Source organism: Kogia breviceps, chromosome 7, assembly GCF_026419965.1.
Source record: "Kogia breviceps isolate mKogBre1 chromosome 7, mKogBre1 haplotype 1, whole genome shotgun sequence".
Taxonomy (NCBI): domain Eukaryota; kingdom Metazoa; phylum Chordata; class Mammalia; order Artiodactyla; family Physeteridae; genus Kogia; species Kogia breviceps.
In genome coordinates, this window is record NC_081316.1 from 23,714,344 (window position 1) to 23,731,518 (window position 17,175).

The window sequence follows — 17,175 nt, forward strand, 5'->3', positions numbered from 1 at the left end:
TTTGAGCACGTCTTCCATGCCGACAACAATTTTAGGCACTGGTGATATAATGGAGCCTGGAGGCTCCGTGAACTGACTTTCACTCTATCCTGATGAAAAGTTCTAATCCTCATATGGTAACTCTCAGCAAAAGTCACTTCTTGGATAGCCAGAATCTTTCCCTAAGTGGACTGGGAAAGTGGAGATTTGTGTTACTTCCTTACCCTGAGTACCGAGAGCACCTTAGGTAACTCTTGGAATGTATGTTTAAGTCTTTATTGACAGACTCTTCCAACTCTGAGTTCTCTCGAAATCTGTCCCAATCTGGTAGAGTGGTGTTGCTGTTGGCAACTTGTGGGACAGAACCAGAGTGGCTTTATGGCAGGACTGAGAAAGTCCCTCCACTTACCTCCACACCAGGTGTCTGGCCCACCATCTGTCCTATGCCTGAAAGTCCCAAATTTATCCCTTTAGTGGGTTAAAACCAAAGGCCTTGAATAAGGTGCAGCTAAATAAAGTAAATGGTTTCCAAAGACTAACCAAGGACTATCTGTATTTCATCAGTTGCAGATCAGATTTTATTCCTGGAAACATTGATTCATTTGGAAACATTGATTTCCAAACACATCAGAATTACCTGGGAACTTGTTTGAAATATAAATGTCCCAAGGCCAGCTCCAGGAAATTCTAACTCAGTAGGCCTGTGGTGGGTCCAGGGGATCCGTATTATTTCAGGCAGGCCAGGTAATTCTGAGGCAGAAGTTTATGGATGCACTGACTGAGTTCAGGGTATGTTAGTGCTGTGGATGAGTCTGTCTGTGGAGTAGACAGCAGACCTGAGGGGGCATCTTGGCTGGAACCTTAGGATGACAAGGACTGAGGCGCAAAGCGGGCAGAGGCAAGAATGGGTGATGCAACAGTAAGAAAAAAGATGCCACAGGCCAGTCCTGGATGAACCAGTGGCTTTGAAAATGAAGCCCAGAGCTGAGGATATAGCCAGGCTCAGGGCAGCATGGGAGCCATTCCCTCTCCCAGCTCTGTAGTTATGTCCTTCTAATTTAGAAACTGGTCCAACAATTACTGGGCATCACTTGGCTTCGGAACACTCACGGGAGCTCTCAGCCTCTTTATGCACTTTAGTTTATAGCTTTGTTTGCTTCATCTCAGAAACTGTAAATGGTGACCTTGGGCCCTGAACATTTGCCTTTTCTTTTCCATTGAGTATATTTTCAACAAGTTAATTCATTAAAATGGAAACCCAGGAACTCAGAAGCTCCAGCTCCTGAGTGGAGGCTTAAGCTACCTGCTTTGAAAACTGGTGCAGGGAAGTAATGACCCTAAAAACCATCATAGAACAAAGTCTCTTTCCCTGTCCTAATTAATGCCCATTCTAGTTCCAGAGACCAAAGTGTTTGGGTTAACTAGGGCCCCTGCTTGCCATATTTATTTACCCTAACACTCTACCTTCTGGCCTTTGAATGACACTGTCCATTTATAGTGGGGACTCGGGTTTCTCCCAGCGAGTTGAGTGCTCTGGAGATAATCTGTTACCTCTCTCTAACATTTGGCTCTGGCAAATGTGTTCTCCAGGGGTCTCTATAGCTGGTTTTGCTTGGCAAAGAGCCTTGAAAACATTTTCTCTCCATTCTACAAATCGCTTGTCCTAGAAGAGCAGGAAAATTGAATGGCACCCAAAACAGCTCGTATTTGTGTTTTTCTGGACATCTTTAAGGGGTGATTGGTGCTTGGGAAAGAACTAGTCTCTTGGTTTATGAAGCTAGATGCTTGTTGGTTTTATCAGAAATTGCATTCTTCTTAGTTGTTTACAATCTTAGGGAACACAGAGCTGACCCCTGAGACCACCCGACTGATCTATGAGATGTTGTGACTATGGGCACAGCAAGATAATATAAAATGGTGGGAAAGCCGAAGGTTTAATGACTTGACTCCCTAATTCCCGGGAAAGCAGCCCTCAGACATCGCCAGCCTTCACCTCCAGGAACGGAGAAACGGAGACTACAGGCTAGATGCTCCTCAGGGAGAGTAGCTATGCTCATGTTTTAACTACTTAGTGTCAGTTACAAATCAGCTCTTTCAGGAGATGATTCCCCTTGAAAAAATAGTTTGCACGTAAAAAGATCCGCAGTTGGGTGGCAGTAGCCTGTGAGATGCCTTAGAAAACCTCTTCAACTCAGACTTGACTCATTACGCATAGGTGATGAGGGGACATGGGGTAGATGTGTGAAGACAGAACCTGCAAGGGACTCCGGTGTCAGGAGTCAGAGAACTAATGGCACTGACAGGGAAGGGGGAGGGACTTTTGATAGTGCATACATATGCATGTTCAAAAACGTAATCCTCACAGCAATCCCATGAGGTTGCAGGTAGCCTCTCTAAGCCTCGACTTGCACATCTGTAAAATGGGAATAAGTCACTAACCGAGGTCATATAGCTGGTAAGTGGCTGGCCAAGCTCCATGTCTCGTGTAATTGCGTATATGCCTCTCGTCTACTCCTCATGGCTTTGCTTTAACCCAGGAAGAGCTTTTGCTCCAAACAACTGAAAAAACAAAATCCACTAAATCTGCTTGCTGGCCCTCTCTTTTTCCTGACTCCCCTCCCCAGTCTGGGAGCGTGACTTCATTTGCCCCACAGTCTTTCTTTCAAATATGTTCATAATTCTTAATAAGGTATCAACGTTCCCACAGACATTTTCATTTCAGTCAGAGGTGTTACAGGCTGAACAAGTTCATGCTCCAACACCATCGGATTAGGCAATAAAAAAAGGGTGTTGCCTAACGTGCAAAAAGTATACCCAAGGTGAGAGAGAGTATGGTTAGCTGACTCAAGAGTGAGGACAACAGGAGATTGTTTCCAAGCACGCTATAAAATAATAATAATATAGAAATATAAAATAAGTCTATTTTAGGATAGATTGGTAGAGAACAAATTGTCTGCTTATGTACAAAGAGCTACAATTGCTCCTTCAAGGAAGTGGTTTGGTTGGTAGGGACGAAAACCCCCAGTGGTAGATTTTCACAGATCTGAGATTATTCTCCTCCTCCTTCCTGTTTTCATGGTCTTGGGCCAGTTATTTAACTTTTCCAAACCTCAATTTCCTCATTTGCCAAACAGGCATAATGATTCCTTGGTTTTAGGGTTTTTGTAAGAATTAAGTGTGTGGATGTCTCCCCATATTCTTGAAACACGATGAATGGCAGCCAGCGTTACTGTTGGAGTAGGTATGGAAAGAAACACTTTCAGACTTGGAAGTAATAAAACCACATTTCTCTAAACATGCTTCTTGGCTCAGATGGTTTTCTTGTTTGGGCAGCTCTCTCTCTCTCTCTCTCTCTCTCTCTCTCTCTCTCTCTCTCTATGTATTTCCTAGATTCCTTCTAAGGCAAAAAACAAAGCACTACTTACAAACACCAGTGTTTGTAAATTGGTGAAACTCTAATGAGCTTCCTGAGAAGCTCTAAATTTATTCTCCATTTTCAAGGAAGGAGATCTGGAACAGAGAAATCAAATAAGATTCTCAAAGATGTAACCTAGGTGTCTCTCAACTTTTATCTTGGTGCTTACTTAAGAGGTGGTAAAGCGTGTCTCCTTTAGCCCTAAAAAATTACCTGAGCAACGAAGTTTGCCTTGGGAATTTTTCATCAAAGCAGGGGCCACCAGGTCCATAGGAAATATTTCAGATAATGCAGTTAGTCGGAAGCAAAATATAGCATCTATTGAATCTCATGGTCCTCTTTTGGCAACACTCTCCAGGAATTCAAAGGGTTTTCCTCAGGGTGTGGTACGAAGGAGGGCCCTGATGTAAATTCTGAAGCCCATCACCAGCTCTTCAATGCTTTTTTTTTTGTCTTTTATGTTTTTCAGGTACTCTCCCCTGGGTATCGCCTGCCTAATTTGTGGGAAGATCATTGCGATCAAGGACTTAGAAGTGGTTGCTAGACAACTGGGGATGTACATGGTCACGGTCATTGTCGGCCTCATCATCCATGGGGGCATCTTTCTCCCCTTGATTTACTTTCTAGTGACCAGGAAAAACCCTTTCTCCTTTTTTGCTGGAATTTTCCAAGCTTGGATCACTGCCCTGGGTACCGCTTCCAGGTAGAGAACACAAGAAATCAATGTTGTTTCTCTCTGCTCGTTCCTTTTAGTTCTTTGTCACTTCCTCTTTTTCAAAACCTTCCCATCACAGCGTTCAGTGAGAACACTTCTCACATATTTTAAAAATATTTTTGAAAAAGTGGAACACTTTAGATTCTTCGCTCCTTTTAGGAGGAACTTTTAAGCTTTCTGATGAACTTTTTGCTGGTATGTAGCTGTCTTGGAACTATGTTCTCATATTGTTTCCCAGGTGAATACATGCTATTCATCTCTAGGCATAATTTGCCACATATAGCATTAGTTCAGTTTTAAATGTTTTCCAAAAGGGTGTAACAGGATGTTATTTTATTTTAGAAATTCTCTCACCTGTGATTTGAGAAAGGCTATTATATCACTGTATTGGAATAATTTTTCAAAAGTAGGAGAACAAGGTTTTGCAGGGTAAACGGTAGGTTAGGTGAGATTTTTCAAACAAACTGGAAATCAGACAAGTCTTTGAACCTGTAATGGACTACCGTGCCCCATTGATTTTGAGGAAAGTCAGGTTGGCATTGATTTGACTTAACATTGACCTAGAGTCAGTTCTTTTTCATTACCTTGTCCCAGCGTATCCCAGAAGCCAGTGAGGACTCCAGAGATATGCAAGCAAGAAAACGTCTTTTTTTTTTTTTTTTTGATATCATCTTGGACTGAATTTAGCAAAAATAAAACCAACAACCCAACAAAAACAGATACATAAGAAACAGCCAGCAATGTAGAATTTCAAACACTAAAAGAGTTTTATTCTTTCAGCCTGCAATAGTTGCTTTTATTTCTGCACGTGTATCCTTGGGTCACAAAACAAAGACTGAGGCCATAAAGCAGGTGGCAGGGAGGCAAGTAAACTCTGCAACCCATAGCTCAGTGTTATCTCTGGAGTCACAGTTTGGCAGGTCCTTGTTACAGAACCCCTGACCAGTCACTGCCAGGGAGGCAGCCTCTCTGTGACACAGGGAGGCTGCTTTTTTTTTTTTTTTTTTTTTCAAAACTACTGAGCAGTCAGTCAGGTTTTTCTTAAGTGACCTAACAGGCCAAGAGTGGTGACAACCCGGGAAAGCCAAATTATATTTCCATCTTGCAAATCAGTGAGAATTCTGTACTAGTAGAACGTGAGGTTTCAGAAAAAGCTAAAATCTATACAATTTGGCAGATCTAGATTCTGCATTGAGTTTCCCAAGATGAAGGGAAACACTTCAAAGTTTCCTTTTTCCTTCTTGGTCCTATACATTTCTTATCGCTAAGTATCTCTATCCATAAAGATTTTCTCTTTTTGGTGAACAAGTTAACTTTTTTTTCAAAAATAAAAACAATCATGTTTAGTTTTATTTTTGTTTTCTGGTTATGAGCATGGTATTTGGTGGTCATTATGAAAAAGTTCAGACAGTGTATAAAATTTTGGAGGAAAAAAAATGGGCGACACCACTGATAACTGGTAGTAACCTTTTTGTTCATCTTTACAGTTATGTACATTTCCAGTTCTTGTTATGTATAGATATTGTACACTGCTATTTTCACTGGTCAACATATCATAAAAGTTATGTTATATCTATTAATATAGCTCTTACTATATCTATTACTACGTATCTATTACTACTATCTTGAAACTTAATAATAATATACTGTAGGTACTACAATACATCCCCCACCCCAAATGTACATTTAAACCTTGTCTATTAAACAGGGCTGTGACAAGCATCCTTGTAAATACATTTCTAGTGTATTTAGGCATGTAAATACATTTCTAGTGTATTCTAGGATGTCTAGTGATCCCCTCAGGATAAATTTCTAGCAGTGGAATTTCTGAATCCAGTGGTAAGCACCCTGATGGTTTTGAAACATCACCAGATTACTATTTAGAAAAGTACATTCGTTTATGTACCCACTAACTGGGTATACGAGCGTGACTTTACCCACCTACTCATCCACACTGAACATTATCTGTCACTTTAATACTTTCAAATCCTATTGGTGAAAAGTGATCTCACTGAATTTGCATTATTTTGATTACTAGCGAGGGGAAACATCTTTTTTATGTTCTTTTAGACCATCCTTCCCTCCCCTCCTCTGCCCTGTGAATTGTTTGTGAGCCTAATTTCCTGTTGGGGTGTTTATCCTTTCTTGATTGGTTTTCAGCTCTCTACATGTATAGAAATATCAACTCGTGTGTCATATGTTGTAAATAGTGTCCCCCTTCACTTGACATTTGTCTTAAAAACTTACAGCGCTTTTTGCCACTAGCAGGTTTTAATTTGTATGTAGTCAAAGTCGTTAGTGTTTTCCTTTGGTATTTAGAACTTTGATTTTGCTTAGGAATATCTTTTCCGCCAAAGATTATAAAATATAACTTTATATTTTCTTCCAATACCTTTATGGTTTTGATATCTACACTATTTCAAAATATTATCATTATCTTTTCTTTTGAATGACTAGACAATTATCCTAGTCCCTTTATAAGACAAAGGTAAATCTTAAAAGCATAGGGAAAACCCAAAGTCATATTTAAATCAAAGACAAATTCTTGGGTTATCTGACCGAGACCACAAACATTAGACTCATATCTCCCCCTTGCCCTGTGTTTCATCTGAAAAAAAAATATGGTTTTAATCTTTGGTTAAAATGTGGCTTTTGCCTAGATGAGGAATTTCTTTTTTTAAAAAAGTCACTGTAGCAGGAGTCACGTACTAAGAATTAACTCAGGGTTTATTTGCCATTATGACCAAAGGGGAAAAGCCCTGGGACGACCAGCGCTAAATATACTTTCCACCTCCTCAGATGTTGGACTGAATGGGGATGTGCAGGGGAAGGGTTGACCCCGTTTTCTCAATCGGCACAGAGGCTGGTGTCAGGGCGGCTGAATGGAGCAGGATGGCCTGCGACACGTCTCTCTGCATCCCTCTGACTTCCGAGTGCGCTGTTAAAACTAATCTGGATAAAGAACAGAAGAACCTCAAGTACCAGACAGTTATTATTAGCAACGTTTGAAGACTGTCATATGGTCACTGAGGCGGGAACCAAAAAGACAATGTCAGAATGTCAGCCTGTCAACACAGGAAAGAGTTAAAATTCTCAAGTCCCAGTTTGGACTGATGGGGTACATATGGGTTTTTAAGACACAAAGCCTGTCCAGTAGTGACATTAAGAATATTTTCATGCCTTACCAGTTGTTTTCTCCAATCTGTTGAATTGTCTAAAGACCCTTTGATGACACTGTGGGAAAATGAATGCGGTAATAATAATGGATATATTCCAGTCCTCCCAGCAGTGGCCTTAGATTCATACCGATGAGAATTCAGCTGCCAACCATAGCCACGCTGCCATTTCAGACCAGTCATGGTGTCCTGGTAACTTCAAAGGGGTCTTAGGAAAGGGTTGGGAGTGTGTGAGAGAGGAATAAAGGGACGCTAACTTCTCATTGAAACAGCTGGGGCAGCAAGCCAGGTACGATGGCACCCCAACATGTAGATGAGGCCAGACTCCAACTTTTCTCCCTGGGTTTATAAGGTTTTGGTAATGAGAGATCTCCAAACATCCATTTCTTCTCCCCACCTAAGACCAAAGAGAAGGCGTGAGAAAGACCCCTGACCTGAAATCACAAAGAATGTTCCCATAAGATGACTCTGTTTTCCCTAAGGTTGTTAATAGGGCTTGTGGTTCCGTGGGTTGATAAGATGCAGATCTAGGAGACCCTAATTTTAGAGCTTCAGGGACCTTAGTTCTGCGTAGGCCCTGGAATCTGCATTTTACTTAGCATGCCTGAAGCTGACAGTCCTGTCCCACTCTCTGAGAAACTGACACCTCTGCAGGTGTCTTCGTCCAGCTTGGCTGGAGCCCTAATTCTGACAAGTAGAAGGAGGGGCTGTGACTAAGGCTGTAAATGCAAGAGAGAAAAATGTGCTGTCTGCACTGGGGACGGTTTGCTAATGTTTGAATAAGAGAAAAGAGCATGGACCACAAGGTACTCCCATGGCCGTTGGAATGTTCTACATTGCTTTCCATAGCACTTAAACTTTGAAGCAAATCTGCCTGCCCTCCCATCACCTCTATCCACATGGAAATAATATTCTGGCTTTCAGCAACACTTACTCTTATAGGTCTCCTGTTTTAGAAGACACAGAACATGTCAGGAGTTCTGGCCTTTGAGATTGATTCATATGGTCGTGAATTCCCATCCCACGCCTGGGAGGAGTGAGGGTGAAGTCACGCCATGTTGGGTCTTTGATTAGCTCCAGAGCACAGGCTTTTCTACCCTATGTCATTGGAGAGACTGTAGAATTGGCAATGACCATTTATCAGGGAGTTGGACTGTCTGTGAGGGTCCCCAGTGAATTGCTAGAAGCTTGGATTCTTTTTTTTTGCGGTACGCGGGCCTCTCACTGCTGTGGCCTCTCCTGTTGCGGAGCACAGGCTCCGGACGTGCAGGCTCTGCGGCCATGGCTCACGGGCCCAGCCGCTCTGCGGCACGTGGGATCTTCCCAGACCGGGGCACGAACCCACGTCCCCTGCATTGGCAGGCGGACTCTCAACCACTGCGCCACCAGGGAAGCGCTAGAAGCTTGGATTCTTGCTGAATGGTCATTAACATATTTGTCCAGCATTCTCAACATTAGCAGGCCCGGCTCAGGGCAATTCCCAGGGGCTAGATACAACCCATGTAGTCATCTTGTTGGAAACAGTGTTTCTAGCCTGAAATTATGGGTCATTCAAAAATTCCTCATTCCATCTTACTTTTGATAGCTGATCCTTTTCTGACACTGTTTTTTTGGCAGCCCAATTGATGTGGGCAATCACATGGGCTTCAATATTTCATCCAGGATGGAAACAATGACCAAAGGGAAAGGAGAACTTGAAGCTCTGAGTAGATCTCAAAAGCTAGAACCGGGCTTCCCTGGTGGCGCAGTGGTTGAGAATCCGGCCTGCCGATGCAGGGGATATGGGTTCGTGCCCCGGTCCGGGAAGATCCCACATGCCGCGAAGCGGCTGGGCCCGTGAGCCGTGGCCGCTGAGCCTGCGCGTCCGGAGCCTGTGCCCCGCAACGGGAGAGGCCACAACAGTGAGAGGCCCGCGTACCACAAAAAAAAAAAAAAAAAAAAGAAAAAAAAAAATAGCTAGAACCAACAAAAATATTTTGCTGACTATTAGCATCTTAATAAGATTGTATTTGAGCCCCCAAATCAATGGGCTTATTTTTCTTTATTAGTAGAATTAAATTTTATTTGGATTTTATTTTTTAAATTTTTACTGGAGTACAGAACTCTACTCAATACTCTGTAATGGCCTATATGGCAAATCGATGGTTTTTAATTTAGCTCCAGACACTGCGTCTTTCAAGTCACATTGATTGGAACAAAAGAACAAAAGCTTTGTGGCGGCATTTCAGGTTGTGCTTTGTCCTGCTTCTCTAAAATGGACACCCCTCTTGTCTCTCTCTCTTTGTCCCTTAGTGCCGGAACTTTGCCCGTCACCTTCCGTTGCCTGGAAGAAAATCTGGGGATTGATAAGCGTGTAACCCGATTTGTCCTACCAGTTGGAGCAACCATTAACATGGACGGTACAGCCCTTTATGAAGCCGTGGCCGCCATCTTTATAGCCCAGATGAATGGCGTCATCCTCGATGGAGGCCAGATTGTGACTGTAAGGTGAGTGAAATGGGTGGTGTGAAGCGCTGAAACAACTTTTTACCTTATCCCCTTCCATACTAACTCCATTTCACAGAGGCCACTTGAACTGCTGTTCTCCAGTTAGAAGAATGGTGAAGGAAGTAAAGGAGAGGAGGAATTATCAGCAGGCTCAAAGGGAAGACTGGTTCAGGAAGGAATCAGGCTCATACTAATGCCTTATGTTTGTATTGCCCATGTGAAATTGCTTCAGAAATTTGATATTATTTGATTTTTAACAATCCTGTGACGTTGCAAGGCAGTTATTTCTATGATTATTTAATAGATGAGGAAGCACAGGCTTCAAGGGGCATGGTAGTTTGTCTGAGGCTGTAATACCATCAGTAATGAGCCAGCAGGGCTGTTCCTGGGGCCAACATCAACTGACTCTGGATCCAGTTTTTCTTTTATTAAAATATGTTCCCTTCAGCATTCCAAGGAGTGATGGCAAAAATGATGAAATACAGGGAGGAAGAGATTCCTCAATATAGCATAACATTATATTACAAATAAACAGCAAATTTTATTTTTGTTTTTACTAAAGGTATTTTTACCATATGTATTCATCATTTTAAAAAATTCAGAAAGAATACTTTTCCAAGACGTCATTAAAAACACATCGCTTCTCTGCAAACTTAAAGATCACACTTACTTCCATATATTAATTTATCTAATCCTCACAACCACCCTATGAGGTATGTACTTGTCTCAGTCAGCTCGGGCTGCTGTAACAAAATACCATAGACTATGGCTCAAACAGCAGATGTTTATTTCTCACAGTTCTGGAGGCTGGGAAGTCCAAGATTAAGGTGCCGGCGGGTTCAGCTCCTGGTGAATGTCCTCTTCCTGGCTTGCATATGACTGCGTTCTAGATGTTTGCTCACATGGCGCTACCTTGGTGCATGGAGAGAGAGAACGAGCTCTCTTACATCTCCGCTTATAAGGGCACTAATCCCATCATGAGGGCTCTACTTTCATGACCTAATTACTTCCCAAGGCCGTATCTCCAAACACCATCACATTGGAGGTGAGGGCTTGAACAAATGAATCCACGGGGGACACAACTCAGCCCATAGCAGTACTGTAGGGGAGCCTCAGTTTCCTGTATAATGGGTACAATAATCACAGATTCTAGTGTGGCTGAGAGCATAGTCACCTGTCAATAAATGTTAGCTACTAGTATTATTACTATTACTGATGCTTAATAAAATACAGTACTCCTAGGATATGACAGAAAAATGTGACCATGACATAGTGAGTGCCGTGATGTTACTCAGTGGAAAACATGCTTCGGGTCAGATTATCAAGCCATCTAAGTCCTGTCCTAACGGATTGCATGTGACACTGCCAATCTCCCTTGCTTTAAAATTCAAAGACAAATAGAGCTTCTTAATGGCCCTGAATTCTCCCCATTGATGAAGCAACCATGCTTCCCATCAAGCTCACACCATTAGATGAGGACTTAGAGGTGGGAGGATGTACCAGTGAGTGACCAGGTGATTGAGACTGTGCTTGAATTATTTAAATTTATCCTTTATTTTAACAATAATACGACTGAGGATTTTCACTGGGCAAAGGATAAAGTTGGCCAAATATATTTAATACTTGTTGCCCCTGGCAAGTTCAGCTGAATCTGCCATATCTGTACATGTCACAAGGGCTGTCTCTGGGGGGACCGCCCCCTCTCCATGGAGTGTATGTAGTTCACTGTCTTCAATTGAGTCAGAAAAAAATAGCCAAGTCCAGCTTCACTGCTGTGCTTCCAAGTACATTCCTCATCTTTTCATTTCCCTGCAGGGCAGGAGAACAGTGGCCAGGAATTCTCAGCAAATTCGTTAAGTCATAGTGTTTTCAATGGGAGGAGGAATCAAGGGACATCAAAAGCCAGTGTGGTATTGGAATCAAGCAGACAAGTGTTCAAATCCCAGCAGACCATGTTCAAGCTGTGTGACCCTAAGTTTCTCCACCCTTCCAATCAGTGGTACTACCGTATGTACCTTGCAGGGTTACTGTGACGTTCTGCTGTGATTAATGGGTGTGTGTGGTAACTTGTACAATATCTGAGAACCAGCCATAGTGAAATGAGTCAGGGAAGGACAGGAAAAGCAGGACGGGATAAAAGGACAGAGGGAGATCACCGCCCAGGGAGTTATTACAGGACTTACAATGCCCCAGACACTCCACCTGTGGTCGAGTGAGAGTATAATTGGGATGGAGGAACAGAAAGAGAACCAGCCACCAGGAAGATTTCTTTATAGGATTTTGTCTCACACAACCAAGGGGTAACAAGACAATGTGGCCACAGTACACAGGGATGTGTAAGAGTGACTCATGTAACAGAAGCAACTGATGTTGTAAACAAAATTGCCGAGGCCAAGATCATTGGAACTTGGGAAGTTCCCCTTCCCTGGTGTTCTATCTATCTTGGGAAAATGACTGAGAATTCCCACCTGCCAACTCTCGGGACTAGGGATGTCTTCACTGCAAAGCAGCTCCGGTTGCAATGTGCTGGCCTCTTCTAAGTGCTTTATTTCTGAGCTCCTGATGCCTCTACAAGTGAGACACCATTGTTATCTTCTTTTCTACAGATAAGAAAATCAAGGCACAAAGAGGTTAAGTAAGTTGCCCAAAGTCATGTGGTTAAGTGGCAGAGTTGGAATTTGAACCTAGGTCATTCAACTCTAGAACCTTCACTGGTAACCACTACACACTACTACCTCCTATGACCTAGATGGATCTCCCGCAAAAATGGAGTTCTTTAAACCCTGACACCAACTCCACATTAATGGGGCAGGGGAAAAGCAAAGATGTGTTCTAGATCCCACCTAGGGGAAGTGTCTATTCTGTGTGGGGAGGATGACAATATGGAAAAACCAGTGCAAAACACAAAACCTCCCAGGACCTTTCTTTCCTCATATGTAAGAGTAGGTAAATTTGGGTTCCTCTTGACTGTAAGACCAGGCTTCTGTGCTTGGACACACCAGTTGGCAAACCAGTTGGGGAGTCTGATTCTGAGTTTCAAGCCCGAAGACCTACTCAAAAAATTCTGGAATCATATAACCACAAAGAAAGCAGCCCCTTTTTTCTTTTCAGCAGCCAGCAAAGCAAGTTGGAAATCCATGTTTTCATAAGCCTCCTTCCATTTAGAAATGATAGCTTTTGTAATTAACATCCAGAAAAGAGGAGAAAAAGTCACTGCCCTTTGCTGGACCACAGAGGCCCTCTGGTGTCTAGACAGGGCCCTTGAACCCTAGATTAAACCCTCTTCCGGAGACAACTTCAAAATGGTGCTGGGTATGCCCTAGGCATTGCTTGGAAGGCAAGGGACGAGATGCTTCAGAAGGAAAGCCTCCTGTTATTTTATTGTCATTTCTTGGCACCCTCTTTCCAAATAATGTATTTTCCAGCCCATGGTGAAACGTCCAGGCATCTGAACCTTAATGTCATTCGGAATTCTTTTGATTTGTTCTCCTGATGTCCACTCAGTTAAGTCTGGATACTTGCTGTTCTGAGTTCTCATGTTAACATTGGCAACCTTCTCAGACTCTTGCCACGTAGACTAAGAAGTCTCTGGTTCTCACAGAGACATAAAGGGGTAAGCAGAAATGAATGCTGTGGTGTTCCTGTGGAAGGATTAAGGGTGACTTGTTTTTCTTCTTTAATATTCCCTTGCCTGCTTTTAGAGCAACGCTTACCTTGTTTGAGCCCTGTGATATATTCAGTGAATTGGATGTCATGATGGGGGTAAGACTCTCATCCATGAATTTATAGGTTTCCATCAAGGTTAAGCAGAATCCAAAGAGACCCTATTTCCTGGGTCTTGGTACGCCAGATTTCTTTATTCATTGGGAGGAAAAGGGGATTTTATGACTGCCGGGAGAAATTAGAGCCAAGAATTGCCTGCCAGGGATGGTTTTGCCAAGACCACTTTCTCGTCCCTTGACCTGGCCTTTTCTGTTCTCACAGCCTCACGGCCACGCTGGCCAGCGTTGGTGCAGCCAGTATCCCCAGTGCTGGGCTCGTCACCATGCTCCTCATTCTGACGGCTGTGGGCTTGCCGACCGAGGACATCAGCCTGCTGGTGGCCGTGGACTGGCTGCTGTAAGTGTCTGTGTGTGTGCTTCTGCTGGGGACGTGAACACTGCCTCCCAGGGGTGGACAAGATGCAAGGCTGCAGCCAAGATCTTCACCAATCCCCATGAGAACTCCCCTGTTTCCTTCCTCCTTTCTTCCTCCCAACATTTGCTGAGTGCTTATTTGGGAACCAGAGAAGGAAAAGAATCTTTGAGGGCTTCAGAGTCTAGCGGAGGAAGCAGGTAAATTATAATACAAAGTTAAAAGCAAAGCTATAAGGCACCCATACCGAAGCAGGCAAAGGATCCCAAAGCATTATGCTGAGTGAACGAAGCACAAAGGAATATATACTGTATGATTCCATTTGTATGATGCTCTAGGAAAGACAATATAATCTCTAGCAATAGAAAGAGATCATGGTTGCCTGGGCCCAGAAGTAGAGGCATGAGGATTGACTGGGAAGGGCACAGAGAAAGCTTTAGGAGGGGTAGAAATGTTCCATATACTCAGGTAGGCACAGGTGTCCACATTTGTCGAAACTCACCATACCACACGCTTAAAATGGGTACATTGTCTTGTATGTAAATTACACTTCCATATAGTAGGTTTAAAAAGAGCACACACATAGAAGAATAGTGATAGAGACAGACACACATCCCAGTCTAGGATGGAAGGGAAGAGTGGAGAAATCAGAAAACAAGGAAGATGGCTGCTGAATTTGAGGGCCTACTATGTGCCAGCTGCTACATGGAGCCCTTCACTGCCGCCTCTAACAACTGCCATTTTATAGATAAGAAAACCGAGGTTTAGGGAGAATGAATAGAGATTTGGCCCTATGTCTGCTTGGCTTTGGAGGCCACCAATTCATAATCACGGCTACATTCAAGCTTCTAAAGGCAGCGATAGCTGAGCTGGATCATAACGGGTAGGTAGAAGTTACCCAGGTATCCATAACTGGGGGGGGAAATGGGACATTCTGGTCAAGGCCAGCCCACACAAAGGCACTGAGGCAGCAAATCGTATGGGGACCTATGAGTGGTTTGGTATTGTTGGAACACAACGTGTAAGGCAAGGAGTGGTAAAAAGTGAGGCAAGATGGACAGCCTTGAGGCCATGCAGAGATGCTTGAACTTGACAGTGTATACAAAGCCCAGCTCCCTTTCCCAATGAAGGACATTGTCCTAGTGTGGGGCTCTCAGCCCATTCCCAAAGGTGGGTCAGTCTAGCCAGATGGTCCCCCCAAAGTAGGTTGGAATCAATTGTTGCTAAGGGCTCACCGGGGCTCTGATATTCTATGGGATGTACACTGATACTTCCGGTCCAGCCCTGGAGCTAAGTGACAGGGGCTGCGGGATGCCATTGGCTTCAAAGTCAGAGGCTCGGAGTAACAAGTGCAGAGATCCAAGGCCAAAGTGCTCACACTTTTTTTTTTTATTACCCTACATTCCATTGGCAATCTTTCTGACATTTATTGACAAAGATTTTTAAGAGCCAGAAGCCACAGTTTATGGACTTGAGTTTCCTCAATGCTAAAACAAGTTCCACTCTTCTACAACCACCCTTCCAAAGAGAGAAACGTGCAAGTGACTGAAGGGAGGAAGGACATCTGGGAAGGCTGGAAGGAAGCCTGGTCTTTCCAGAAAGCTTGCTTGCTGTTGAAGTTTAGGTTAGAAATGAGAAGTGGACTGAATCTGTTCAACTCAGGAGGGCTGCGAGGAAGGGCACGGATCTTCCTGACTGGTTCTTCCGTCTCCAGAGAAATGCTCTGGAAATGCCTTTCGTGGGAAGGTGATGAGCAAAGGAAGTGACTCTTATCTGTCCCTGCCTGTCTCTCTCGGGCGGGGGTGGCAGGGTCCTCAGCGCTATCTTGGTTGTTCTCTGTGCCCTACGCTGGCCCCAAGGGGCAGTCTTTCTCATGAGGTCCATTCAGACGGGGCAGTCATGGAGGCAGCTGAGATTTGGTGGTGGTGAATCGTGGAAGGATTTGGAGGGAATTGGATGGAGACAAAGGAGTGGGGTTGGATTTGGTTAGGAGGAGGACAAAGAGGAAATGAAGACGGTGGCAACTGCTTGGGGACAGAGCACACAGCAGGAGCTCAATAAATGCATGCTAAATGTTACCCACAGAGCTGCTGCGTGATAACCAGGGGCCTTTCTACACATGAAGAAAGACAGAGGAAGCTATTAAAGTCCCAGCTGCTTTCCTTGTGGCTTTGGCTTACTGAGCCCTCTGCCTCTTTGCCCCTTGAACTTTCATTGTCATTGAGGGTCCTTTGCCTGCTCCAACTACATTGCCTATTCTCTTCTTGGGCTTGTTGCTGAGGCTTGAAATCCACCATTAGAGATTCATCTCTTTAACAGTTATTATTATAGATGCTGCCCCCATTATAATGCAAATGTGTTTAAGTGGAAAAATTGTACTTGTGTTATCAGGAATGAAGGAAAGGAGCAGGTATTTGGTGGGTACCACCATGCTCTTTACATCAGTTTAAAGTTAATCCTTAAAGATCACTATGGTGTGTTTAACAGATGAGGAAACTGGGCATCAAAAGGCACAGGAGAACTTGTGCGGCCAGGTCAGGGCCCTTCACGCCACCCCACATGGCATCCTAGTTGGTACCCAGCAGATCTAGCAGTGGGGAGGAGGAGCAGAGAGGTCCAGAGTCGGAGAGGTTGGGGAAAACAGACCGATTCGGGTCACCCCTGGTTCTACATACTAATCAGAGAATTTTTTGTCTGACCTGTTTTTTTCCCCTCTCCCAGGATTAAAACAAAACAAAACAAACAGGTTAAGTGGGGACAAATGGGATACGATCAAGGTCTCAGCCGCTCTTAGAATTCAAGTCCTCCAGCCCCCACCCAGGTCAGCCATTGTGGGTCCTGTCTTCCTGAGAGTCATCTGCTTCCAAGCCTGTTGGAGGAGAGTCACCTCATGAAACATTCAAGACCCTGTCTCCTCCTGACCTGAATGTTAGTGAATGGGCGTTCCCATGCTCACACCTGCACCCAGAGCAGGGCATCTTAACTCCAGGGCTGAAACGTGCTAGCAGAAGGGAGTTGGCTGAACAACAAAAAAATGATGATACATTTGGATTAACTCTATTGATGAAATTGCATTTGAGAAAACTCTACCCCAGGCTGCAGCTGGAAAGGGAAGAGCGATTGAAGGCTCGCCTCTAGTTCTGGGGTCTGATCTCAGATGGAAAGAGGCCCCGTGATCAAGGGAAGAAAGGCAGAGGCAGGAGCCCTGGGTCTGAGCTCTGCACCTAGTCGCTGTGGGACTGCAGGCGAGTTACTTACTCTCTGGATTC

At 43.9% G+C, this 17,175-nt stretch overlaps 1 protein-coding gene across 4 annotated transcripts in view; it reads left to right on the forward strand.

Moving 5' to 3' along the window:
- Window positions 1–17,175, forward strand: part of SLC1A2 (solute carrier family 1 member 2) — a 146,504-nt gene that overhangs the window by 114,901 nt on the left and 14,428 nt on the right. For all 4 annotated transcript variants that reach the window (XM_059069946.2, XM_067038015.1, XM_067038016.1 and 1 more), the window contains 3 exons: window positions 3,864–4,097; window positions 9,578–9,772; window positions 13,757–13,891. In XM_059069946.2, the coding sequence (XP_058925929.1) occupies window positions 3,864–4,097; window positions 9,578–9,772; window positions 13,757–13,891 (564 nt within the window). The remainder of the gene's footprint in view (window positions 1–3,863; window positions 4,098–9,577; window positions 9,773–13,756; window positions 13,892–17,175) is intronic.